General features: G+C 53.9%; 1 protein-coding gene across 1 annotated transcript; it reads right to left on the bottom strand.

Moving 5' to 3' along the window:
• Window positions 1-17: 17 nt before the first annotated feature.
• On the bottom strand, window positions 18-15,070 carry WNT6 (Wnt family member 6). The gene is made up of 4 exons (XM_024243531.3): window positions 14,821-15,070; window positions 3,397-3,617; window positions 2,814-3,148; window positions 18-1,255 (listed from the first exon to the last, which is right to left on the bottom strand). Exons 1-4 carry the CDS (start codon window positions 14,898-14,900, stop codon window positions 794-796), a joined length of 1,098 nt encoding a protein of 365 aa, XP_024099299.1. The 5' UTR covers window positions 14,901-15,070; the 3' UTR covers window positions 18-793.
• Window positions 15,071-27,963: the final 12,893 nt, after the last annotated feature.

Genomic DNA, 27,963 nt, shown 5'->3' with positions numbered 1-27,963 from the left:
CATCACATACTACAGTTGATAAAGTGCTTTAATCCCATGGGCTTAGGCATCCCCAAAAGTCTACCCAGAAATTCCCCAGGGGTCACAGAAACAGACACAATCCCCTAAAAATTAAGACAAGGGCGAGTTTGAGACCTGAGCATACCATCAGAAGCTTCTGATGCCCCTGTCCCTTTAAAGATGAATTGCTAGTTCTTCTCTGGCTTGCAGATCCAGGCCCTAGATGTGTGACAGGAGTGAACAAGAAGAATGCCAAGGGGGGATAGCGAGTTTCCGGGAGAGGCCAACCTGGTCGGGAGATAGGGACTCAGGTGATAGCCCCTGAGGTGCTAGTTCTAGCAAAACCACTTTCTTCTGGAGACTGGCAGCCTGAAGATCGGTCTCCCCCCAAACTGTGGGTCCAGCCCTAGTGGTTTAAATATCTTTATTGATACTAACCTCACCCACTATCCCGTGGCCAGCAGTTCTGGGGAGCCCAGTATCCAGAGGCCTTTAGACTGGCTTTTTGGTTTCCTCCTAGAGGCCAAGGGGAGGGAGGGCCTGTACAGTGTCCTTTAAACGCTCCCCGAGGGCCTTTTCGGGGCCGTCTGGCGCCCTGGGCCTTCGTGGGTGGGCGTTCCTCTCAAGCCCCTCGCCTCACCATTTTCAGAGCCCTGGGAGTTGGGCTTTGGCAGGGAGAGGCTGGGCTCGAGCGGCGAGCGGTGCCCGGTGCCGGTGCCCGGTGCCGGTGCCCTGAGGTCCCGCAGGTGCGAGCCACCGCTGCGCGAAATCAGTCTAGTGGCCGGGCGGCGGGTCAGAGGCAGAGGCTGAGCTCCTTGCGCACACGGCAGCGGTGGCACTGTACTACGCAGCACCAGTGGAAGCGGCACAGGCAGTTCTCTTCGAGCTGCACGCTCTCCTGGCGGTGCCCGCGGCCGCAGCACAGCAGGTCGCAGCCGCTGAGGTCCGGGGCGCTGCTATTGCAGGCGCGACCGCGCGTGCCGGGGGAGCCGGTGCGTCGGTTGGGGGCGCAGAAGTCGGGCGAATCGGCGGCGTAGAGGAGGTCCGCTCGGCCCGGCGGCTTGAGCGTGCGGACGGCGGGCAGCAGGGCCTTGCCGTCGTTGGTGCCCATGACGCGTGAGGCGCCGTGGAAGCGCTCCAGCAGCCGCGCGCCCACCTCGCGAAACGGAGGCAGCTTCTGCCAGCAGGTGCGCAGCGCGCATGATCCCGACAGCCCGTGGCATTTGCACTCGGTGCGCGTGTGGCTCCGCACGGCCTGCGGGAAGCAGAGGGGCGGACGCATGTGGACAGATGGGGGGTGCAGGGAAGGGCCCAGCAGATGGACAGAAAATAAGATTGGGAATGGGAGGTGAAGGGAAGAGAGGAAAATGCAGACAAAAGGAGACCGCAAGTTCAGGAGGAGGAAATCAAGGAAAGGACAACTCGGAGGGGAGGAGCAGGAGGAATGGTGACGATGGAGGAGTATGATGATGACGAAGCGGGGAGACGGGGACAATATGCAGCGCAGAGATTCCAGGGTCCAAAGCCAGGGGGTGGGGGGAGAAAGCAGAATGGACCGCAGGGGTGAGATTCTCTCTGGAGGAGGGGGGAGGTGGCAGCTGTCGAGGCCTAGCCCTCCTGCCAACCTGGCCCCCTCCTTCCTACCCCTCACGGCCCCCAGGCCGGGCTGAGCAAAGACGCAGAGCCAGCCGCCTGGGCGTCTGTCTCCGTCACCCCTCCCCAACCCTCTTGGCAGGTATGTGGGCCTGTCCGGACATTCCTCTTCGGGCCCCCTCCTCCCCCTGCCCGATGCCTCAGGCCCGAACCCTAGAGGACACGGTATGTATGGCGATGTCCCTGGAGAACCCTAGAACTGAAGCATAGGGTGCAGGAGGGCCCGCTGGGAATGCAGTACTGAGAGTGGAACCCAGACGGCCTCTCCCCTATTCACTGTCTGAAGCAGGGTCTAAGATTCCCAAACCCACCAAGCATTGATGGTTCAGAAGACCCAAGAAGATCATTTCTGGAAGCTCAGAGTCCAGGGGCTAACCTGACCTGTGTCCCACTCCCACCTCCTGAGTCTGCCCTGCCCCCTCCTGGAACCATCACACGCAGACAACCTTCTTGCCCCTTAATGAGAGCTCCTGGGGCTCTCCTCATTACAGAGGGGAGAGGAGAGGCTGCCACGGCTCTGGGCAGGTGAGACCTGGGCTGGCGTTGCTGGGCAAGTGCCCAGAATTGGTCACAGCTGTCTCCCTCCAACCTCCACCTGACTCCCTCCAACCTCCACCAGGGTTGGTTCCTTGTCCTTCGCTCTTTTCCATTGCCCCTCAGTCCTGTTCTAACTCTTTCTAGGCCTCTCTCACTCCCCCTGGCTTCCCTGTACCAAGACCCCAGACCTTGCATTAGCTTCTATCCTGTCTTCCATCCCCACCTTTGTTTTATTCCCCTGCCCCTGCCTAGGCATCCAGATCTCCTACCCACTGCAAACTTTGCTTCACCTGTTCTGTCTTGAAGCTGTGCCCTCTCTGCCTGGGGTCACTAAAGACCCTTAGTCCTATTCCCTGAGTGTCCCTTCCCCCATTCTGCCCACTGTACCGCCCAGCATCTGGCCTTCTTAGACCCCCACGTGACTCCTTCTTGGAAGCTGGACACCTCTCCCCCCACATGTCCATCCATGCTTGCAGCCCATCTTTCCGCCCGTGCCCACTCCCCTACACATTAACGCCCCCCTCCACCTACACACCCTCACTCCTGCCCACACTTCCTCAAGCACACTCCTGCGCGCACACTCACATTTCCGCACACACTCACTCCGTCCTGCCCGTACGCACCAGCCGGCCCGCCTCGTTGTTGTGCAGTTGCACCAACGCGCGGATGTCTCCGCGTCCCCGCTTGTGCCGCGCGTCCATAAAGAGCCTCGACTTCTCGTCCCCGAAGTCCACGTCGTCGCCGCAGCCTCCCCACTCCCAGGCGGCGCTGCCTTCCGGGGAGCCCGCGGGGCCAGGGGGTCCGGGGGTGCCGGGCAGGCCGGAGGGCCGGGGAGGGGCCCGCCCGCGGGGCGCCTGGCAGCCGCACTGCAGCAGCTCGCCCATAGAACAGGCCTGCGTGACAGCGTGGCTGGCGCCCGCCGCAGTAATAGCAAACACGAAGGCCGTCTCCCGAATGTCTGTGAATGCAGAGAGGTGCAATCAGCGCGGGCTGGGGCGGTCAGCTGGGGCCTGGGACCTGAAACCTGCGGCGGGAGGGCTGCCCCAGGGGCCTGGGAGGCAGGGTCCTTGCAGGGTCCTTGCAGGGTGCCCAGACACATGAGAGGGGGAAGTGGGGCTCAGGAAACTTCAGCGAACCAGTTCTCCTCTCCTCGGGTCCCACAGCGGGGAGAAAGCAGCCCCACTTCCGCCCCCTCACCACACTGACCCTGTTGCAGGATGCGTCCAAAGGCCTTGCTGTGGCTGGAGCAGTTCCAGCGGCGGAAGCGGAACTGGAACTGGCACTCTCGCACCCCGAGCCGGGCGCCCCGGGCTAGCTCTGCCACCACTTCCGGCTCAGCCTGGCACAACTCGGCCTGCCGCCCGGCCAGCCGCCGTGCCTTCCTGCAGATGCTGGTAGGGTCCATAACCAAGGGGCTGCCCACAGCCCTGGAAAGCAGAGAATAGCAGGTCAGGGGTGTAACCCAAAAAAGGTCTTGGGTGGAAGGGAGGGAGACCAGCCCCACTCAGCCCACAGCGGGAGCTGTGACATGCCCTCCCACCCTACCTCCAAACTGAACTTGAGATTGCCCTGTCTGGCTCTCCTGCTATTCCATGTCTGTGTCCCCTCTTAACTAGAGTCTAGTCTGATAATTGCTACAGAGCAAAGATTCAGTCTTATCTTCCTGCACACATCTTTGTAAATAAATCCTTATAGAAATTTTACTGAAGGCCGGGCGCAGTGGCTCACGCCTGTAATCCCAGCACTTTGGGAGGCCGAGGCGGGCAGATCACGAGGTCAGGAGATCGAGACCACCCTGGCTAACACGGTGAAACCCCGTCTCTACTAAAAATACAAAAAATTAGCCGGGCGAGGTGGCGGGCGCATGTAGTCCCAGCTACTCGGGAGGCTGAGGCAGGAGAATGGCGTGAACCCGGGAGACGGAGCTTGCAGTGAGCCGAGATCACACCACCACTGCAGTCCAGCCTGGGCACAAAGCGAGACTCCGTCTAAAAAAAAAAAAAAAAAAGAAAAGAAGGAAATTTTACTCAAGGTGAAGGCAGCTGGCACCAGGTAAGCCAAAGTTAAAACTCAAATTTCTAGCCCAAAAGGGTGACAAGGAAAAGAAATAACAGAAGAAAGATCAAGAAGGCCGTTAAGGAAAAGAAAGCATGTGTCGTCAAGAGACACCAAAGAAAAGTAAGCAGTATCAAGGAATGATATGGTCCTAGTGGACCACAAGCTGGATATGTGTCAGCTGAACAGCCCCGATGAAAGGCAAGAACAATCCCAGGAAGAGAGAATGCCACGAGATGTCAGAACGGCTAGGAAATGGAGCCTAGCTGAGAAAAGTCACACCCGCTCCATAGCCCAAGTTTCTCCTTCTGTAAAATGAGTGTGTTGGGCTTTCATCTCTAAGGTGGGCCCTCCTACCCTGATATCTTCTGTGTCCCTGAACTGGAGAGCAGGAGGAAGGAGCTGGGGACCAGGTCTCTGAAGCATTGTTGGAAAGTAGGTGACACTGACCCTTCTCCTGCTCCAGGATCTGTGGCTTTTTTTTTTTTTTTTTTAATTGAGATGGAGTCTTGCTCTGTCACCCAGGCTGGAGTGCAGTGGCGGGATCCCAGCTCACTGCAACCTCGACTGCCCAGGTTCAAGCGATTCTCATGCCTCAGCCTCCCAAATAGCTGGGACTACAGGCATGCACCACCATGCCTGTCTAATATTTTTGTACTTTTAGTAGAGACAAGTTTCACCATGTTGGCCAGGCTGGTCTCAAACTCCTGACTTCAGGTGATCTGCCTGCCTCGGCTTCCCAAAGTGCTGGGATTACAGGCACGAGCCATCACACATGGCCAAGGATCTGTTGCCTTCTCTGAGCAGAATGGCAGAGAACCAAACCCTGCGCATTGGGGTGACATCACTGCTGGGGGCAGGCAATGTTTGGCTTGGTAGGGGAAGACTTCATGGGAAGTCCCACGCACTTCCAGAAATCCCTCAACTCCTGGCCTTCATTCTGCCCGAGGAGAGGGCTGACATTTGGTTTTGGTACATCAGACCCCTGAAGGTTAATTCCTTAGGGATTCACACCTGGGGGAACCGCTTTCATCACATTGCTCCTATTTGAACACTTAGCTGGGATTCCCACCTCAAAGGAATGAGTAGAGCATTTAGGAGCAGAGGGTAATTAGAGACCACCCAAAAACTCTTCAGCAGAGGACAGAAAAAAAAAAACTGGGTGGGGGTAGGGGTCCCAGGAGAGAGAAAACATAGAGAATGGTGGTAGGTGGTGCCAGAGGTCAAGGTGGCCTACTTTTCAGTTTTGCTTTAGTGCATATCAGCCCCACTGTCCCCATTTGCTCCACAAGTACAGGCTGCCCAGGCATGTTCTGGCTCCACAACAATGAAATGTGATGGTCTTAAATAGAAGCAAGAGGAATTTAGGTCTTAAGGTAGAACTCTCAACACTAAAGACGGAGATGCTTGAAGAGGTGGTGCAGGAAGATGTGTAGTAAGCTCAGTCCTTTATGGTCTACAACACAAACACGTGTGTGTGCGCGTGCATTCTCATGCATGCATGCATGCGCACGCACACACACAAAATCAGGTTGCTGTGATCATCCGTACCCAAGTAGCTCAGGAACCAGATGTCTCTCAATGGAGAGGCCACAGTCCACATCTTCCTTCCTGCGTGCTTAAGACCAGCCCAACACTGGCCCCCACCCTTTCCCAGCCTAGATAAGTAAAGCAATAGAGGGTGGGTCTGGGCACCCCAATGACCCAGTGACTTTTGAGAGTTGATCGGTCTCTATTGATTCATCAATCTATCTGTCCCTCCTCTGTCCATATATCCCACCTCATTATAAGAAGGTTTGGAGGCAGCTTCCAACATGGCTGTGCAGGGTCAGGAGATAAGACTATGAGCTTTTTGAGCATTAGGACTGCCTTATTTTCCTTTGCATCTCCTGGAAGACTTAGGTACTTAGCTTATATCCTCCCCCAACCCCAATTTTTATTACAAAAAAATTGCATAGTATGAATTCTGTGTTATATGTAATACCTGTAGTATATTATACAACGAGTGCCATTTAATATGTGGTTTTGAATGAGTAAATAAGCCATCTAAGAGAAAGTTCTCACTTGAGCCCAGACCCCTGTCCACATCTCATTTCATGACTCCTAATTCATTTCCTCAAACACACTCTTTTCCCCCACTGGGAATCAGGCAGGGAATGAGTCCTCTCTGCATTCGTCCAGCTCCTTATGTCTGGGGCTCCACCTGTGAGTCGGGGGCTCTGCAAGCTCATCTTCCCCACCCCCATTGCCCTTACTTCTAAGTTCCCCAGTCCCTCCTCCCCAACCCTGTCCTCTGCTAACTCCCTAGTTTCCCAGGGTTGACTGGCCTTATCTTCCCAAGGTTACTCTGCCCCATCCTTCTCCTCTCCCTCCTCCTCCCTTAAGAAGGCAGGAGGGAGTGGAGATGAGCAAGACAGAAAGACAAAAACCTCTTGACCTTCTCTGTTTCGCAGGGACTAGAGACAGGGGAGAATCATGAGGAGTATGGAGGCCAGGGACCTTCAGGAAGTAAGGCTGGGGCTGGGGGGCTGCCCCAGAGCCAGTTCCTGGTCTGGGTCTGGCTCCCCAGGCTGGCTGGCTGCCTGGGAACTAGACTTGTTTACAAGCTGGTCAGGGGGAGGGATGGGCAGTAGTAGCAGCTAGAATCCCAAGGGACCTGTTTGTTCCCTGCCCTCCTGTCCTTGCTCCCATCCTTAATACATAGGAAATGAAACTCCAGAAGGGGCGTGGCAGGGGGCATTGGGCAAAACACCAAGCTTCGCTTCCGATCTCTGGTTTCTGTCAACTCTGTGTGGGCTGAGCCACTCTGAGCAAGTCAGTCCCCTTTGTGGGCTTCAGAAAAACTGAGGAGTTAGCATGAGAGACTCACATACCCCCTATAACTTTGGCTTTTGACACCACATCAAGTAATAACTCCCCCATCCCCACTCACCTTTCACCTTCCTCGCTTTATGCTTCCTTAGGGAGTGAACTCTGCTTTTCAGGCCTTTGGGTCACATTGGCCTGGGATCAGCCCAGAGAAGATGTGCTCCTTTGGGAGAATTTGCATGTTTTGGGGCCTGAAGCACAGTGGTGGTAGGGAATACACAATATATAGGATCTGGGATCCTCATCAAACAGCCATTCCTGGGCATAGAAAAAAATGAGGCTAGCCCTAAAAGAAATCAGTATGTGGACAAGAAGGAGCGAGGCAATGGATGGTCATTCTAACCGGCTTGGCCTGCGCCAAGGTCTCTCTACCAAGGACCATGGTTTGTAGGATCAATTGCCTAGGGAGTTGGTATCAGGGGCCAGCCAGTCCCTATTGGCAACATCTGTAGACCTAAGCCCTGAAGGTCCTAGGTTTCTGGCCTAACCTACCTTTCCATCTCTTGAGTCAGAGGGCCAAGAACAATGTCAGAGATCACCCAGTTCAGCCCCACCCACTTCACCCTCGTTATGCAGATGAGCAAGACAGGAGGCGACTGACTCTGGCCACTGGTGGAGGGATCCCTATTGCAAGACACAGTAGATGAATATTTCAAACATAAACAGTGCTGGATGGAAATGGGCACGTGAGATATCAGAAGACTTTCAGTGGCCTCCCACACCATCCTCCACACAGCCCCGTACTCCTAGCAGGGTTGATTAACTCTGAATCTATTCCAGATAACATCGCTAAAATTCTGGACTCAGACCCACCCTAAGTCATCAAAATCTTAGCATCTCTCCAAACTCATCTCAGATCCCACTTGCCCTAAGGAGCCTCCCTGGGCCCCAGTCCCCACAGACCTTCCTCCATGCATCACCCGGGGTGCCTCTCATTTGGGGGTGTCTGTTATCCTGCCAGTGGTATAATTAATTTTTCATGTTTGCTTGTCTTATCTTTCCAACTAGGTAGAAAACTCATCAAAGACAATAAGCTCATGCATGGGCATTCATGGAGTACACTCAGGGTTTTTGGGATCCACCAGACTTGAGTTTGGATCTGGGCTCTGCCATTTGCTTGTTCTATGATGTTGAGTGAGTCCCTAGCATGTGAAGCTGGCACTTAGTCTTCATTAGATGGATGATGAGACTTAACCTCCTGAGCCTCAGTTTCTTCAACTGTCAAATGAAACTAGTAATACCCACCTCCCTCCCAGATTACAGATGCAGAGAACCTGTCCAGAGAGTGGGCTTCCTCCAACAACTGGTGTTTGTCTTCCCACCACACCCTTATTCATCTCTTGAGCCTGCCCTGTTCAGGACAAACTTTAGGGTGCAGGCAGCATTGTGGATTCCTGAGAACACCCTTTTCTCCAACTCTCTGCTATTTCTTCTCAGCCTGGATCCCTGTGTCTCCTCCTCCTCCATCCAGCTCTGCTCCTGGACCAAATGCACCCTCTAGGACCCTCCTCTGCCCCAGCAGGCACTCCTGGGTGGATCACTGAGGCCAAAGGGATCACAGCCCACTGGCTGCCCAACGCCCTCTGAAGGGTCTCCGAGCCAGCCTCCCTCTATTTCCCCGCCCCTACTCCCAAGGTCCCCACACTGACCCCACCTCCCACAAGCCAGCAGAGGGAGCCCTGAGCCCTGGGGCTGTGGGTGGGGGTTGCACAGGGGTGGGGGAGGTGGGTGGTGGAGAAGGGGCAGAAAAATGTTGCCTGACTGCTGCTGAGGCGGCTGGGCCCGGGCCTGTGCCCGCCCGCCTGTCCTGTCCTGCTCTGTCTAACTCGGTAATTACTGCTCCCCTCCCCCAGCCCCTACCCCCACCCAAACCACCACATCAAAGCCAGTGATGCCCAGCTCCATTAACCCCTGCCTCCCCACTGCCCCCCAGCCACCCCATTCCCCACCTCACCACCCCTAACCCAACTTGGTTCCCTCTGCCCTTCCTCACCATCTCTCCTCATCACTCTTGGGAGAGGTGGAGGCATTCCCTTCCCTGACAGACTTTGCTGTACAAAAGGGCTTCCTATTGGTCAGGGCTGCGGCAGGCAAAGGTGCCCCAGGAGACTGTCCTGGGCCCTCTGCTCGCCCATATTGGGGTGGGAGCACCTATCTGAAGGTGGGATGGGGGAGCAGGAGAGGCCTGTGGAAGATCCTGTGCCCCTTTCCTGATCCCCCACCCCCTCACAAGAATGAGGTACTGAGCCAGAGGTGGACTCTCAGTCCGGCTCTGAGCTGCCTGCATTCCGGGTGGCCAGGGGCAAGTCATCTTCTCACCGCCTGTCTGTGACCTTGCTGCCCTCACGTGTAAGTGAAAATATTGGACCTGATTATCTCTAAGTGCTTTCTAGATCTACTTTCTAGATTAAACAGAGGGCTCAGGAGCTGGAGGAACCAGCCAAAGAGGCCAAGGTGGAGAAGCCTCCCAGAGGCCTTTCTCTCCCTCAGCTCCTCTCCGGCAGTTCTGCAGAAGCACCCGAGGGAGTGCCTGGCCTAGGCAGGAAGGAGGGTGCAGGCTGTGGGTGCTTTCACTGACCCACAAAGGACAGGCGTCCTCCGGCCACCCTCCCGCCAGCCTGACCACACTGCCCTCGCCTCATCCCCTCCACAGTGGCATTTCTCCATCATAGTGCACATTCTGGAACCCCCGCCCCCTTGCTGGGCCTGATGAGCAAACCTCCTGCTGACCTCTCCCCAACAACTCCTGGCTTCTGATGAGAACAGGGCAGGAGGGGGCTGCACCCCCCAGGAAATGTCTCAATGCCAGAACTCTGGTGGGCTCAGGGCATGCTCTGGCCTGGATTGGGCCAGCCTTCTTCTGCCCCTGCCCTTTTCTGCTCACAGCCCCATTGTCTCCCTCCAGGGGAAGCTGCCAAGGCGGGAGGCCTGGAGGGGGGAATGGATGGCCAACCCACCCCCTTCCGCACCCCACCCTGGAGCTTTGCAGGGGCCAGCAACAGGACTGCCCACGATGGGTCAGGGGCCCCAGATAAAGACAGGATGGGAAAGGGTGGTCAGGCCCAGCCTGGGTTGGGGGTGGCAGCTAGAAAACCTGAGTTCCACAAAGAAGCCGGGGTCCTTTCCCTGCCTCCCTGTGGGGCCAGATGAGGCTGTCCTAGGCCTCTGGCTCTTGTTTCCTTTTCCAGGAGGCGGGTGGGTGAAAGACAAGATGGGATGGGGGAAGGGAGTGACACTGGGTGGTGTTTTCCCTAGTGGAACAAGGGGAGGGTTAGTTTCTTTCATAGAAAATATAAAACAGGGCTGGGCGCGGTGGCTCACGCCTGTTATCCCAGCACTTTGGGAGGCTGAGGCACGCAGATGACTTTAGGTCAGGAGTTCGAGATCAGCCTGGCCAACATGGTGAAACCCTGTCTCTACTAAAAATACTAAAAAAAAAATTAGCTGGCATGGTGCCAGGCACCTGTAATCCCAGCTACTCGGGAGGCTGAGGTAGGAGAATCACTTGAACCCGGGTGGCAGAGGTTGCAGTGAGCTGAGATTGCACCACTGCACTCCAGCCTGGGTGACAGAGTAAGACTCTGTCTCAAAAAGAAAAAAAAGAAAAAAGAAAAAAGAAAGGAAACGAAAAGAAAAGAAAAAACAGAAAGAGGAAAAAGGAAGAGAGAAGGAGATTGATTTGACCATTCTATGAGAGTGAGCTCTTTACTACATCCACTGGAGGTATAAATAATGATGGGTCAGATGTTGTAAAGAACTTCCTGGGAGTGGGCAAGACCGGAGCAGGGAGCAGAGCGGAAGCAGGGAACTGGTGACTGGGAAGCTCTCCCTCTCTGCCTCACTCCCAAGACAGGGTCTGTCAGGGCCACAGCATAGGCTGGATGACCTGGATGCAATGAGCCTGGCCAATGTCCTGGAATCTGGGATTCTGTAATTCACAAAGATATGATTACAAATGACAGAAAGACAGAGAGGCTAGGGGCAGAGTTTATTTTTATTGATTGAGACAGAGTCTTGCTCTGTCACCCAGGGTGGAGTGCAGTGGCATGGATCTCGGCTCACTGCAACCTCAGCCTCCCAGGTTCGAGTGATTCTTCTGCCTCAGCCTCCCAAGTAGCTGGGATTACAGGCACCTGCCACCACTCCTGGCTAATTTTTGTATTTTTAGTAGAGACGGGTTTTCACCATGTTGGCCAGGCTGGTCTCGAACTCCTGACCTCAAGTGATCTGCCCACCTCAGCCTTCCAAAGTAGTGGGATTTCAGGAGTGAGCCTCTGTGCCTGGCCTGGAGACAGAGTTTAGAAAGCATGCATCACATTGGAGTAAGGAGAGGGAGTGAAAAAGAAGGTGGGAGAGAAACTTCTCAGGAACCTGGAGCCAGGTCTCTGAGCCAATTCAAGGGCATGAGCCGTACTCCCCTTTCCTGACCAAGACAGTCGAGTCACTCAAAGATCCTGGGGTCCTCTCTGCTTCTAGCCTGGCTGCTGCTAGAATGTCAGAGTGGGATGCAGGAAGCTGCTGCAGCTGCTTTCCTGGCCAGCACTGGAGCTCTGACCTGGCCAGGATTCTCTGACAAGTAGGGAGGAGAAGGCCAGGGAAAGCAGGTCCTGGGCATCGGGGAACAGCCTAGAAGCCCCTACTGGGAAAGCTGCCACCTGAAGTGAGACTGGGGGTTTAGGGGAGTGGAAGAGCCTCAGGCCAGTGGGAATTATTGGTCCCGCTCATCAACCCAAACTTGACCTTGGAGGGCACTGGTAGAGTGGGGAGAGCTCAGGAGTGTAAGCAGAGTCAAAGATCCAGGGGAAGGGGGTCTGGGCTCAGACCAAAGAGAAGAAGTGTCAGAAATAGACAAGTGACCAGGCACAGTGGCTCATGCCTGTAAGCCTAGCACTTTGGGAGGCCAAGGTGAGTGGATTGCTTGAGGTCAGGAGTTTGAGAACAGCCTGACCAACATGGTGAAACCTCATCTCTACTAAAAATACAAAATTTTGCTGGGCATGGTGGTGGGCAACTCTAATCCCAGCTACTCAGGAGGCTGAGGCAGGAGAATCATTTGAGCCGGGAGGTGGAGGTTGTAGTGAGCCAATATTGCACCACTGCACTCCAGCCTGGGCGACACAACGAGACTCCGTCTCAAAAAAATAAAAAATAAAAAGTAAAAGAGGCTGGGCATGGTAATGCCATGGTAATGGCTTGGCCTGTAATCCCAGCACTTTGGGAGGCCGAGGCGGGCAGATCACTTGAGGTCAGGAGTTTGAGACCAGCCTGGCCAACGTGGTGAAACCTTGTCTCTACTAAAGATACAAAAACTAGCCAGGCATGGTGGTGGGTGCCTGTAGTCCCAGCTACTTGGGAAGCTGAAGCAGGAGAATCACTTGAACCCAGGAGACAGAGGTTGCCATGAGGCAAGATCGCACCACTGCACTCCAGTCTGGGCGACAGAACGAGACTCTGCTCTAAATAAATAAATAAATAAATAAAAATAGAAATAAAAAAAGAAAAACAAAATGAATAGACAGAGGAGAGTGAAGGGGCCAAGGCAGGGAGGAGAGGCTCATTCCCTCTGAGGCACATCTGAGCAAGGCAGTCAAACACCTTATCACTGGGACCCCTCACTCCTCACCCGGCACGCCCTGCAGCTGTGGCCATGAAGGCCTCTGTGTTCTCCCACACCTGCCTGTGTCACCTCCTCCCCCACTCCCTTCTTCCCAGCTTCAGGGTCAGTCTCTGAGGGACCAGGCCACTCTCCTTTGGCTTGGCTGCCACCCAGCAGTCCTTCCTGAACAAAGGAAGCCCCACAGATACAGAGCCCAGAAAGGTGAATCAGCCAGTCCAATGACACTCTGCAAGCCCATCTCCAGCACCAACACTCTTCTAGGCCTCAGGGCTCCTAAAGACAAGGTATCTGCCTTCCAGGAGCAGGGAAGAGAGACCTAAAGGACTGTTGTCAGCCAAATGCAGTAACTAGCATAGTTGCCCAATGTATGTGATACAGTGGGAGTGCAGAGAAGGCAATGGAAGGAGGACAAGGGGACAGCTTCAGGGAGAAAGTGATATTTTAACTGTAAGGATAAGAATGATTTAGACAGACAGGGAGGGAGGGGAAGGAAGACAATGGCCATCAGGGAGGGACCCCATCCCCACACCTTGAAAAAGGGCAAAGTTAGGCGTTCATGGGGAAAAGAGATTCCTTTACAATATTTTCCTTGGAACTCTGGATTTTAAATGTAAATGAATCCCCTTTTTCACTCCTGGGGACTCTGGCCAGGAGAAGCTGGGTGGTGAGGGGGGCACTGTACATAATGAGTACCTCCTAAGGTCCTATTATTCTACATGTCTTCCCACCTAACCTTCCCAGCAAGCCTGCCAGGTAGGGAGACTCTTACCCTATTTCCAGTTAAGACTGAGAGGTAGGGAAAGGAAGTGACTAGCCCAAGATCACAAACATAATGTTTAGATCTTAGATCTATCTGCTTCAAAGCTGCCACTGCATTATACTAAGCCGGATCAAAGGGCATATGTTCCCTAGATAGGACCTAGGTCGTCCTCGGTTCGCCCCTTCCGTTACACTCGCGTCGGACGGCTCTCCGCATCACGGAGGAGGGATTGCTGCCCGCCGCTCCCTGTGTGGGTATCCTACTCCCTATCTCTCCACAGCACGGGGATCTGCCTCTCTTCCAAATCTGGGGGGCGAGGGAGGAGCGGAGGGTCGGCATCCAGCCAATCACGTGGCAATATGCAAATAGACACGACCCTGCCTTCTTAGGATTGGCTAACCCGTCAGCGTTATTGTCCAAGTCTCTCCTCCCTAAACACTGAGCTATTCCGGGCGAGGGTTTGCGGCTCTGGAGACCTAGGGGGAAAAAAGTCCTCTGGATCTGGATCTCTGAGCCGTCCCGGCCGTGCACCCTCCTTCCTCGCCCCGGCCCCACCCCCACCCCCAAGGCTCGAAGCTCCCGCAACCTTCGCTGCCTAGGTGTCCCTTCTAGCTAGGGCCAAGCCTGGAAAGACGCCCCCGTCCCTTGGCTGGCCAGGCCCCTCTCCCTTCCCGCAGGACCCTCCCGGTCCCGTATCTCCTGGGCTGCACATATTTTTTCATTCATGACCCCCACGTCTGGAAGGGCCGGGCGCCTGGGTCCCGTTCCTTCCGCTCCTCCTTTTCCTTGCTCGGGGAGGACGAGGTAGAGAAAACCAGGGTCCTGACTCACTTTCCCCTTTATATTCCCTCTCTCGCCACTAAGGACCACTCCTCAGGAGCCCAGAGAGAAGCTGGTGGGTTGGTAGGCAAAGCAGGGTGGGGAAGGGGCAGTTGTGTGGTCCTCTCTGCCTTGTGGCGTCCCACCTTGTTCCGGTCTTCTCCAAATCCAGCCCCATACCCTGAATCCAGGGCTCTCCTCACACATTCTTTTCCTCGGATATGTGTCTTCCCGAAAGATCTTTCCTACCCACTCGCCTGTTCCTTGGTGAGCTGGGTGAGCGCATAACTTGGCGGGGGGTGGGAGAGAACCCGGGAGGAGGAAACACAACAGAATGTTCCCGGGGGTTAGGAACGTCGAAGTGGAGTTCAGAAATGCCCCCGGCCGAGGCCAGAAAGCTGGGCTCGGAGAGCAGGTAGGGCCGGGAGGCTGCGGAACACCCCAATCGGTCCTGGGTCCCGGGGTCCCCACCCTCCAGCGTCCAGAGCCGCGCCAGGACAGCCGGACTCACCACCACAGTCCGCCGACGTGCGCCGGGCACAGGAGCAGCAGCAGCAGCAGCCCGAGACGTGAGGGTGCGGGCGGCAGCATCGTGACCGCCCTACGGCCGCCCGGGTGGGCAGGGGGCGAGGCTGCGGGGCGAACCGCGGCGCGCGAGGGCCCGGGCTTCAGTGCGAGCGCGGCGAGCGCAACGGCGGCGGCCGGGAGGCGAGGGATCCGGCGGCGGCGGGGGGGCCCATCCCGGGCGAGGAGGGCGCGGCGGAGGCGGAGAGCGGACCGGGCAGCCAGCGCCTGTGTCTCCTGCGGAGCTCGCTCGGGAGAAGAAATCAGAGCCGGGGGCGGGGGTGGGAGGGGAGCGGGGCCGAGGCGGGGGCGGGGGGCAGGGGGCCGGAGGGAGGTGGCAGTTGCGACAGTCAGGCAGCGGGACTCTCGGGAGCGAGCCGTGCGCCCCGGGGCGGCTGGCGCGGAGCGCAGCGGAGGGCGGGAGCGGGGTGCCGGGGCGGGGCCCCAGCGCGCTTCGGGCTGTGGGACCCGCCCGCTTCGCCCCCTCGCCTCGCCTCTCCCGAACTTGGAGCCCCCCGCCGCTCGCGGCCGCCTGGAGTCGGGGGCAAGGAAGGGCGGGGAAGAAGAGTAGAGAGGGGTGAGGGGGGGAGAAAGAGGAGCTGAGGAATGGGGGACGGGCTGGAAGGGAGATGTTTGACAGGTTTGTTGACTGTAAAGAGAGAAAACTTCCCAGGAATGAGGGAGTTTGGGGCGGGGGGCGGTGCGGAGGGAGATGCTGGCGCGGAGGCAAGAGAGGAAGTTGGCCTGGGGCGCGGGGTGCTACGGCGAGGGTTGTCAAACTGGACCGCCCGACAGGCGGACGCTGGAGGGGTCATCTCTTTCCGTGTCCCTGTTCGGTGCCGCATGCCGCTTCCTCAGCCTCTCCTTGAAGAAGGGAGGAAGCCCTGGGCCTCCGCTCTCGCTCCCCAGCCATTCCTCCTCTCAAGCCCGCGTTCTAGGGCGGGGAGGTGGGGGAAATGAGAGGGCAAGAGTAGCCGCTCCAGGGCGTGCGCGCAAGCGCTGGCACGTGTAAGCGAGCGGGAGAATGGAGGTCGCAGACTTTCAAGAGATCGAGGGGTCAGAATTCGCTTCGGCCGGGCCTCGCGTGTCCAAGAGTCCCTGCCTCGAGTTCCTCCCCCAACCTGGCCCAGGTAGAAGGGGTGGGAGAGCCAGCTGCAGGTGAGATGGCGTTTATCAGATTTTCTAATGCCACAAAAATGTCTTTGATGCCCCTGGCCCCCTCCCCACGAGGGGGAGATCAAAGGCTCCGTGGGGAAGAGGGACAGCTCCATTCATCATGCCATTCGGCTGGCAGTGGGCAGCAGCCCCTGCCCCTTCCGCCCCCGACGTGCTCCGGGGTGCCGAGGGACAGGTGGTGTGGGACATTCTCCCTGCCATACCATCAACACCAACAGTCAACCTTTAAAGCTGTCCTGGAGTGGGGAGGACAGATCGAGTCCCTATGGCAGAAACGTCAGGCGCCCATAAGAAAGCTCCTGGTTGTTGGGAGAGAGGGGGACCTGAATGTGGGGACTGAGGTCACTTCCAAGAGAGTGGTGACTGAGGTCACTTCCAAACAACCTTGATGAGCAGAGAGAGAAGACAAGATCCTGAGTCGCCCAGAGAGGGGGAACAAGTAGATCAAGATGAGGCCAAGGGGCCAAGGGACGTGACCCCAGGGGAGGAGGCAGATGGGGAAGGAATGAGCAGACAGAGGTGAAAGAACTGGAGAAGTGTTGGCCTTGCCGGCAAGCAAGCTCCATGTCAGGGCCCTGGTGTCCAGGCTGCATCAGCTCAATCCCTTGCACTGGATACAGAGAGTTCTGGTGAAAGGGCTAGGACCTGCTAAAGAAGGGGAAGGGGGCGGGGGGCAGTGGCAAGAGTCCTAGAGAGAGGGTCTGGTCTAAGCACTGCCCTCTCCCATTTTAGCCTTTAACAGTATCCAAATGCCACGCACAGCCCCTGCACCTAGTAACTTTGTACACAGTTGCTGTTTCTACGGGGCAATGCCAATCTGGACAGTTCCTACAGGTCAATGCCAACTCTGGACACTACACATTCAAAGACATACCCAGGTTGGGTGCACACTCCAGTCATGTCGTACCAAATAGGCAACTAGAGGGCTCTGGGGGTCCCTGGAGGCTGCAGGTGGCCAGTGGCCAGCCTCCTGGGAGCCACTGTCTGGGTTCCGAACCCCCTGCCCAGCCCTGCTCCCACCCTGCTACTGTTATTGCAGATTATGAAATGCTCTCCCTATCCTGCATTCTTCTCCGAGGCAAGAATTTTAATGTATTTGTCTTTGTCATCAGGGGACCTGGGCTCTGAGACCGCCCTGCCTCTGCCTGAGGAGGGAGCGCCCCAAATCTAGTCCTTGCTGCCTCCAGACCCAGCCTGTCTCCATTACCACCCCTCCCCCATGCCCTAGCCCTTCCCCTCGCCTCCCCTTCCTAAGACACAGTCTCTCTGTGGGGTGGATAAAAATGATGTTATTGAAACAACAGAATTGGGAGCAGTGGCAGGGAGCAGGGATCAGCTCAGGAAACTGGGGCGTTTGCCAAGAAGCCTTCTCCCCCGCAGGCGGCCTTTCTGCCCCCACCCCCCACCTTTCCTGCAAACATACACAGCTGGCCCCACCCCTCCTGCAGCACTCACTCTAGCCAGATCTTGCAGAATCTTTTGCCATCTCTGGACTCCCCAAGCCCTTGTCCCTCCCCCACACAGTCCCATTCCAGAATCAGTTGGCCCAGTAGTGCCTGCAGAGCATTGTAGGGTTGGGGGGTGGGGGGGAGGTGGGCCGGAATCTGTGACAGGCAGGACTCCTGGAGTCCCAATTCCTAGGGCTTCTGCCCCAAGAGCACCCTTCTGCTCACTCTCCTTTGCCCTCTCCGCATCCCCATCAAGGGGCTGGCTGGCATCTGGGAAGAGCCAGAGCGATGACTTCTGTTGTTTAGCCCCCAAACCTCCAAAGAGATGAATTCAGATGTTCCTGAGCCTTCAACCCACCACTATCACCTTAGAAGACTTACAAAGGAGCAGGGGCTGGAGAGGGGGTGGCAGGAGGTAACAGACCACGGTGCACAAAGATAGATCAAGATATGTGACGTACATGCCCCCTCACACACACCAATCACTGGGCACAGGCCTCCAGATAACCCCACAGAAACCACAGGACATCCTCCCTCCCCCAGACGGTGCTGTGATTTTTTTACCCACAGGTATGGACGGACACACAGATGGGCTGGCTCAGGCTGAAACACTTCACACACACACACACACACACACCACCTCTGCAGAGATATGCATGCAGAAGAACATTCACAAGAGACTGGAGTGGGAAGACAGCAGCCCAGAAATGGGTGGCCTGAATGGGGAGGTGACAGTCTGACCCCCCTCCCTATCCTCTAGGCCCTGCCCACCCCACCTTCCTTCATCGCTCCGCCTTAAATCCTGGGAAGCTGCTCATACTATGTCTAGGCCCTGTGCAAAAGAGAGACAGGGAAGGAGAGACTTGAGGTTGAGGAGGAAGGAGGCGCAGAGTGGGGGCAGTGGAGTAAGGGGGGAGAGGCAGCTGGAAATAGATAACATCAGAATCGCTGCGGGCGAAAGCAAAGCCCTCTGTCTCTGGCGGATTCTCTCTCACTGTCTTTCTGTGCCTTTTTACATCTCTCCCATGTCCATAATTCGGTCTCTATTTGTGTCTGTCTCTAAATCACTTTCTTTGTCGTTTCTTGGAATGGCTAAGGCTGCAGGAGCCTAGGAATTTGGGTCTGTGACCCTTCCCCTCCCAAGAACCTCCCTCTTTCCCTCCCTACTTCCCTCCTTCTGTCCCCAGAACTCCTATCTGTCCTTCCCTCTCTCTGTCCCCAGGAACTCCTATTCCTTCAGGGAGGTGACATGACTTGAGAATTCCTGAGAGCCCTGGGTTTCTGGGTCCCTGGAGAACAGAGAGAGGAAAGGCCAGCCCCTTAGAGAGATGGAGAAAGATAGAAAAAGAAAAGAGAGCGAGGAGAGAGGCTTATTTTCCTCTTCCTTCTGCATTACAGACAGCTCTACTCCCACGCCCGCAGCCCACCTGAAGTCAGGAAAGTGTGCTTTTCCAGAGCAAGTTCCCAGCTTTAGTCAAGGCAGGGATGAGAGAATCCCCTACACCAGGCCCCGGCTTCCCGCAGAGCCCACCTGCCTCCCATCTTCCACCTCTTTCAAGCCTATCCATGCCCCCACCAGTCCGGGGAGCAAGAACCCAGGGGGAGCTTGAAACGGGGCAGGAGAGCACGGGCTAGGGAGGGAGGGGCTGCTGCTCGCCCACCACAACTGGGCTGGGGGAAAGCCAGGGAACATTTGTTTCCACTTAGCTTAGCCCCATGGGCCCAAGTGGGAGTGGTTGGCCCCAGGAGCCTCTCCAGCCATCCTGGCCCAGGCTGGCTCTTGTGGTACTGACGTGGGGTGGGCAAAGGGTCCTGGCCTGGTCTCAAGCATTCTAGGGAAGAGCCTCTGCCCTCCTCTCGTCTCACTGCTCCATTCTGCTCTTGGGACACCACCTGTCCCTGCTGCTTCAGCTCTCACTTCTGCGGGAAACGGGGCTCCTAAATCCAGGTCTCCGGAGCCAGCCTCCCTTTTGATGTCTTGTCTGGTGTCTCTCTCCCTGGGCAGCAGTCAGCAAATTTGTAATTGGACACTGATGTGCCAGGGTCCCAGCTGGGTAGCGGGGGGGGGGGAGATGGTGAGCAAAAGTGGACATAACTCCTACCCACATGGAGCTGACAGTCTTTAATCACATCATCTCTCAAGTAAAAGGAAAGCCAACAACCTTGACCATGCTGGGGAAAAGAAGGGAGGGGCCTGTAAGAGGCTGTGGGGTGAGGATTGACCAGGTCATGGGGGCGGGGAGGGCTTCTCTAAGGAGGGAACACTCTAGCTGAGATGTAAAATAAATAAGTTGGGGTTAACTGGGAGACACAGGGAGGGAAGAGCATTTCAGGCAGAAGGAGCAGCCTTTCCAAAAGTCCTGCAGGGAGGAGGAGGCGGGTGCGGTGGAGAGTGGAGGGGAGTGATGGAGGGAGAGTGGGGGAGTGGGCAAAAAGAGGTTGGAATGAGAGTGAGCAGCAGAGCCTGGTGGCAGATTAGGCTGGAGGGATTTGGGGGAAATCAGACCAAGAAAGGCCTTACAGGAATGGAAAAGAATTCTTTTTTCTTATTTTAAAAGCAATGGAAACATTACAGGACAAATTCATTGCAAGAGGGAAGGTAAAAGAGATGGAAGAGGATCTCTAGATTAATGAAGACCTAACAGATAGATAACTTTTTTAAAAAGCAGGCAAAGCTGAACTATAGTATTTAGGAGATGTATGTTGGAGTGACCAAAAAAAAAAGACACTTACCATAAAAGTCAGGAGAGTTGGCCTGGAGGTGGGGGAAGGAGGCAGTTCTATTTTGAGGGACACATGGAGAGGGATGGCTGTCAAGGTCGTCTCTTTTCATGACAGTTTGTTTCAAGGGTCCTCAAATGTACATTTGTTTTATGCTTTTTTCTGTATGTATTATTTCAACAATATGGGGTTAAAAAAAAAAAAAAAAAGCAATGGGAAGCCAAGCCAATGTAGAGATTTCACTAAGGTAGTTGGCAACATGGTCAATTTTATACTTTGAAAAGATGGCCCCGGCCACAGTGTGAAGAGGGGATTGGAGAGGAGCCACACAGAAGGGCAGTTAGGAGGCTCTGTAGTGGTCCAGGTGAAAAATGGTGTGGCTTTGACCTAGGTGAATGGCAGAGGAGTATGGGAAGAGCAGACAGTTCTGACCTATGTCAAGGAAATCCCCAAATCCAGTGGATTTGGGGATGGGTTGGGAAAGGGGGTGAGAAAGGTGGAGGTGTGGAGGATGCCTTGGAGAGTTTTAACCTGATTAACTGGATGGATGCTGGTGTTGGTTGTCCCCACAGCAAGGAACACCGGAAGACGACCAGCATTAGGCAAGGTTGGGTGGAGGAGTCTGGGACTTGAGTTAAAGATGCTTCCAAAAACAGTCAAGAGGAACTGTCAAGTTGGCAGTTGGATAAATGGGTCTGGAGCTCAGAGGGAGGCCTGGGCTGAGTCATCTCGGTGTAGGGTGTAATTAACCTGAGATGGCCCAGGGGAGAGTACAGGCTGAGCGGAGCCTTGCTGAGGTGCAGTCTAATGGCTGGATGAAGAGAAAAGGCTGCAAAGGAGACAGAGGAGGGGCTTCATAGAAGCCAAGGAAAGAGAGGGCTTCAGGAAGAGGAAAGTGGGCGACCCTACCAGTCACTCCTGAGTCGGATGAAGACAATGCATCTGTAGAACACAGAAGGAAAAGCACTGAATTAGCTAAACCTCAGGCTAATTGTGCCGAAGCAGAGACAAGATCCTACCATTTTCTTGCTGTGAAACTTCCACAGGCACACTGGTGCTTGTAAAACAAAGTTTATACTTCTCGGCTTGGCATCATGCTTCCATCATAGTATGTCTTTCGCTTGTTTTCCCAGTCTCAACTTCCATTTTGTCTCCGGGAAGGATCCAGGCTCATAGCGGCTCTTGGTCAGACCCCAAACCCTGGCCTCCACTCCCTCCCCTCCACGCTCTGTTCACACTCCAACTCCCCAGCCAGCCCAGCCTAATCCCCACCCCCAGCAAGACCCCAGCGCTGTAGCTGGAGGCAACCTCTCCAATTACCAGTAACTCATAGCACTTTGAACCTGTTTCGTAGGAAATGCAGCATTTTCACGCCACTTGCTTATGAATGAGTGTTTTGGAGGGCATGAACTATGTCTGGCCTCTTCAGTGAACACTTCATCGACTTAGGTTCTTTTGAACTTGGGTAGAGTGAAAGATTCGCCACAGGGCAGGGCAAGGAAATGAAGACTCCGCATCCCCCAAACCAGGTCTTCTGAACTCAGGTGGAAAACTGGGGCACGGAAGCCCATTGGATTTCTCGATATCCCCTCTCCTGATGCACACACACACCCCCACCCTACCACTAAATCCACAGCGCCTTCTGAGGGAGCCTAAGTACAGGGTCACAGCGCCATCTCCTGGCGCCTCCTGGGATATCACACCTCAAGAGAAAACACTTTCTGAAAGTCTATTTCCCAGAGAAATGCAAAATTTAGAGGCCGGGTGCGGTAGCTCACACCTGCAATCCCAGCACATTGGGAGGCCAAGGCGGGTGGATCATCTGAGGCCAGAAGTTCGAGACCAGACTGACCAGCATGTCGAAACTCCGTCTCTACTGAAAATGCAAAAATTAGCCAGGTGTGTTGGCACATGCCTTATAGTCCGTTGTAGTCTCAGCTACTCAGGAGGCTGAGGCACAAGAATCGCTTGAACCCGGGAGGCGGAGATCGCGCCACTGCCTTCCAGTGTGAATGACAGAGCAAGACCTTGTCTCAAAATAAATAAAATAAAATAAAATAAAAAATAAAACAAAAACTAGAATCAGGAAGAACATCAACTTGTTAAACTAAAAACCTTTTAGAAGGTGTAAAACTCTAAGCTGACAGAGGTGTGGAAAAATGCACATGAAGCTATAAATTTGACCATGCTTTCTGGAGAGAAATGCCAACAAAACTGATGGACTGCTTTGCAGGATCTCACTTCTGGATGGATACCAGGAAGTTATTCAAGAGAAAAAAAATAAGCTACTCTATACATGAAACCACAGTTATAAATATATTTTCTATATTAAAGACGAACTTGAGGCTGAGGCAGGTGGATCACCTGAGGTCAGGAGTTCGAGACCAGCCTGGCCAACATGGCGAAACCCCGTCTCCACTAAAAATACAAAATAATAATAATAATAATAAATTAGCCAGGCATGGTGGTGCATGCCTGTAGGCCCAGCTACTTGGGAGACTGGGCCAGGATAATGGCTTGAACCCAGGAGGCAGAGGCTGCAGTGAGCCAAGATCGCGCCACTGCACTCCAGCCTGGGCGACAGAGCGAGACTCTGTCTCAAAAATAAGAGACACAAATAAAAAAATAAAGACGAGCTAGAAGGTCGGGCACAGTGGCTCATGCCTGCGATCCCAGCACTTTGGGAGGCTGCGGTGGGTGGATCACTTGAGGTCAGGAGTTCGAGACCAGCCTGGCCAACATGGGTGACCTCTCTCTACCAAAAAATACAAAAATTCGGCCGGGTGCGGTGGCTCATGCCTGTAATCCCAGCACTTTGGGAGGCTGAGGTGGGTGGATCACGAGGTCAAGAGATTGAGACCATCCTGGCCAACATGGTGAAACCCCATCTCTACTAAAAATACAAAAATTAGCTGGGCCTGGTGGTGCATGCTTGTAATCCCAGCTACTCAGGAGGCTGAGGTAGGAGAATCGCTTGAACCCAGGAGGCGGAGGTTGTAGTGAGCCAAGATTGTGCCACTGCACTGCAGACCAGGTGACAGAGTGAGACTCCATCTCAAAATAAAAAATAAAAAAAAATTACCCAGGCATGGTGGCACGCACCTGTAATCCCAGCTACTCAGGAGGCTGAGGCAGAAGAATCTCTTGAGCCTGGGAGGCAAAGGTTGCAGTGAGCCGAGATCATGCCACTGCACTCCAGCCTGGGCAACAGAGCGAGACTCCATTTCAAATAAATAAATAAATAAATAAGTGCTAGAAGCAGATGTAATGCCTACTTTGCAGTAAGGTATGGCTAAACCAAATTTGTTTTTTTTATTATTATTATTATTTTACCAAGTTCCCAAGAGCTAGAAAATTATATATATATATAAAACATATATATGTATATATATATATGACTTGACCACACAATAAAATATTGTGCAGGCATCAAAATGACAAATATATTCATTTTACTGTAACAAGGAACAGTCTCTATAAAATAATGCCAAGTGACAAAAAGAGCACCCAAAATGTCGTTTTCACAACAAAGACTATGAAGTAGACACCATGAACAACAATAAGGATCAGGAGAGAATTTAAAACCTCCTAAATAGTTGACATTATTAAATGGTAAAGAAGAACTTGGAGTTTTTTATTTGGCTATTGCTTGGTTTCTAGTTAGAAACAGCAGCTATTCTGTGAAAATAAAGTAAATAAGAGGGGAACTGATTAAGAAAATATCCAAAGCTCATGGGGCTGGGGACAGTCTGTTGGGAACAGTCAGAGTCAGAGGTTTCCCCTTTTGTCGCCCAGGCTGGAGTGCAATGGCGCGATCTCGGCTCACTGCAACCTCTACCTCCCGGGTTCGAGTGATTATCCTGCCTCAGCCTGCCGAGTAGCCGGGATTACAGACGTGCACCACCACGCCCGGCTAATTTTGTATTTTTAGTACAGATGGAGTTTCGCCATGTTGGCCAGGCTGGTCTCGAACTCCTGACCTCAGGCGATCCACCTGGCTCAGCCTCCCAAAGTGCTGGGATTACAGGCGTGAGCCACTACACCCAGCCCTTCCCAAGGTCTTTCTCCAAAGCACCTCTACCTCCTAGCACAAGGCCTGGTCCATATGTGCTTCATAAATGTCTATGGAGCCACTAAACAGAAGTGATGCAGTGCCTGAAATACCTACCATCTTCTTAATTACCATTCTTCTCTCAAAAGCCCTTCTGCAATTGCCCCTCAGCCTATGTAGTTATTTGCCCTGGTTCTATGCTGGCCAGATCATGGAGGGAGGCTGTCGCTGAACCCCACAGACTGACCTTCCTTCACCAAAAGTGAATCTAGGGCTGGCCAGAAGGTAGGTCCTGACGAGCAAGATCACTCTTACATTTTGGATTCATAATCAGAACAGTTTAATCAAAACTGATTGCATGCCTCTTATGTCCTGGCATATAAAAGGGGTAGATCAGGCTGGGCATGTTGGGTCACGCCTGTAATCCCAGCACTTTGGGAGGCCAAGGAGGGCAGATCACCTGAGGTCAGGAGTTTGAGACCAGACTGGACAACATGGCAAAACCCCGTCTCTACTAAAAATACAAAAATTAGCTGGGCGTTGACCAGGCGCGGTGGCTCACGCCTGTAATCCCAGCACTTTGGGAGGCCGAGGCGGGTAGATCACAAGGTCAAGAGATTGAGACCATCCTGGCCAACATGGTGAAACACCATCTCTACTAAAAATACAAAAATTAGCTGGGTGTGGTGGCGTGAACTTGTAGTCCCAGCTACTCGGGAGGCTGAGGCAGGAGAATCGCTTGAACCTGGGAGGCAGAGGTTGCAGTGAGCCAAGATCACGCCACTGCACTCCAGCCTGGCAACAGAGGAAGACTCTGTCTCAAAAAAAAAAGAAAAGAAAAGAAAAGAAAGAAAAGAAAAGAAAAGAAAAAAAATTAGCCGGGGGCATGGTGGCAGGAGTGTGTAATCCTAGCTACTTGGGAGGCTGAAGCAGGAGAATCGCTAGAACCCAGTAGATGGAGGTTGCAGTGAGCTGAGATTGCGCCACTGTACTCTAGCCTAGGCGACAGAGATAGACTCTGTCTCAAAATAATGAATAAATAAAATAAAATTTAAAAAACAGAAATAATAATAGGGGTAGATTACAGGCTGGGTTCTCCAAAAGTAGATGCTGAGAAGGAGACTGGGATGCAAGAGGTTTATTTGGAATCAACACCTGTTGGCAGAAAGGGAGGAAGCAGGACTAGGCAGACACACCTCCGCCAACCCAGGAGCCTTGAGCTCTGGAGGGAGTTTTGCCCGTTAAAGTGTCCCTTACTGAGTTGAAATGGCCAGGCCTTTGCACCTCACTTCACTCTGTCACTAGCTATGTGGGCAGCCCCTGCAGAGAAGGGGCTCTGCAGCTGAGGCCAACCTTGAAAGAGCTGACAGCTGGAGACCATCTGTTGACCACACTCCTGCAGATGGTCAGCACGTCCTTCCTTGCAGGGGAACCTGGGTGGCACTCTGTGTTTACTCTGGGATGTTTGGCAGATGAGGAAACTGAGGCCAAGATCATTATCATTGAATGGTATTATCATTCCAGCTTGTGCCTCTGCACATAGCTCCCCAACCCCCACCTGAGCACGCCCTCCTTGCCTATCCCACAGTGGTCCAGCACAACCTCCACCCCAACCCAAGGCCCCAGACAGAGCCACCCCATCAAAAAGAGAATGTTACTAGATGGCCTATAAGTGATAAAAGGGAGCCACAAGTACCCAGCAGGGGCAATGACATCAAAGGCAGGACCCTTTAATGCTCCTTCTTCTCCACTCCTCCTCCTACCACCCTCCACTCCCCACCCCACTATCTCCCGGAATTATGGCCCACACATTCCTGGAACCTCCTGTATATCCAGGTCTGACACCCTGCCCATGCCTCTATCACAGCATGGTCCACCCACTGTACTCACATGTCTACCTCCCACCATCTCCGTCTGCCCCCACTGCATAGTGAGTCCCCCGATGGCACAGAATCTGGCCCATCATGATTTCTTTTATTTTTCTTTCTTTCTTTTTTTTTTTGAGACAGAGTCTCACTCTGTCGCCCAGGCTGGAGTGTAGTGGCGTGATCTTGGTTTACTGCAACTGCAACCTCTGTCTCCCAGCTTCAAGCGATTCTCAGGCCTCAGCCTCCCAAGTAGCTGGGATTACAGGTGCCCGCCACCATGCCCAGCTAATTTTTGTGTTTTTCCTAGAGACAGGGTTTCATCATGTTGGCCAGGCTGGTCTTGAACTCCTGACCTCAGGCGATCTGCCCACCTTGGCCTCCCAAAGTGCTTGGATTACAGGCACGAGCCACCTCACCCGGCCCATGATTTCTTAACTATAGCTTTGCATCATCCTACTTTTAATTTTAGAAGGCAAGCAAGATCGTATCAGTTGGCTTTGGAAATAGAAAGTGATCGAATCAGCTCAACCTCTTAAGAACTATGGGGACTTGGGCAAGTAACTAGCCTGTCTGTGCCTCGATTTCCCACAAGGATAAGAATGCCTTCCCCGCAGAGCTGTAATGAGGATGTAACAGTGATGTGAAGACACCAAGCCACCGAGGAAGGCCAGTACTGAAAAATCCAGGTTCTCCTTCATAAATAATGGTGGGTTTTTTGGATTGGGTAATTTTTTTTTTAGTCAGAGTCTCACTCTGTCGCACAGGCTGGAGTGTAGTGGTGAGATCTTGGCTCACTGCAACCTCTGCCTCTCGGGTTCAAGCAATTCTCCTGCCTCAGCCTCTTGAGTATCTGGAATTACAAGCATGCGCCACCACATCCGGCTAAATTTTGTATTTTTGGTAGAGACGGGATTTCACCATGTTGGCCAGGCTGGTCTCGAGCTTCTGGCCTCAAGTGATGTGCCTGCCTCCGCCTCTCAAAGTGCTGGGATTACAGGCATGAGTCACCGCGCCCGGCCGGTAAATAATGGTTATTTTTTTAAGTGAAGAATTCAGAGTGAGGATCAAGTCTTCTCACACTAGGTGAGGTTAATGAGCACTCAAAGACAATTCTCAGGAAACCAGATGCACCTGTGCATCTTTACCCAGGGTAAGGATGACACATTTACTTGGAATTTCAGGTTTAAAATGAGACCATTTAAAGAAAAACACTAAGGAAATCATAGTCTGGCTGGGCACAGTGGCTCCCACCTGTAATCCCGCACTTTGGGAGGCTGAGGCAGGAAAATGGCTTGAGCCCAGGAGTTTGAGACCAGCCTGGGAAACATAGCGAGACCCCATCTCTAAAAAAAATTTTAAAATTAGTCAGGCATGGTGGTGCATGCTTGTGGTCCCAGCTAAGGAGGCTGAGGTGGGAGGATCGCTTGTGCCCAGAAGATCAAGGCTGCAATGAGCTATGATCAGACCACTGCGCTACAGCCTGGATGACAAAGTGAAGCACTATCTCAAAAAATAAAATAGGGCCTGGCGCGGTGGCTCATGCCTGTAATCCCAGCACTTTGGGAGGCAGAGGCGGGTGGATCACCTGAGGTCAGGAGTTCAAGACCAGCCTGGCCAACATGGTGAAACCCCATCTCTACTAAAAATACAAAAATTGGCTGGGTGCAATGGCTCAGGCCTGTAATCCCAGCATTTTGGGAGGCCGGGGCAGGTGGATCACCTGAGGTCAGGAGTTCGAGACCAGCCTGATCAACATGGTGAGATCCTGTCTCTACTAAAAATGCAAAAATTAGCCAGGCATGGTGGCACACGCCTGTAATCCCAGC

The sequence above is a fragment of the Pongo abelii genome, chromosome 11 (assembly GCF_028885655.2).
Source record: "Pongo abelii isolate AG06213 chromosome 11, NHGRI_mPonAbe1-v2.0_pri, whole genome shotgun sequence".
NCBI lineage: Eukaryota > Metazoa > Chordata > Mammalia > Primates > Hominidae > Pongo > Pongo abelii.
The sequence above is the reverse complement of the archived record's forward strand: the minus strand, read 5'-3'. Positions and strand labels throughout refer to the sequence as shown.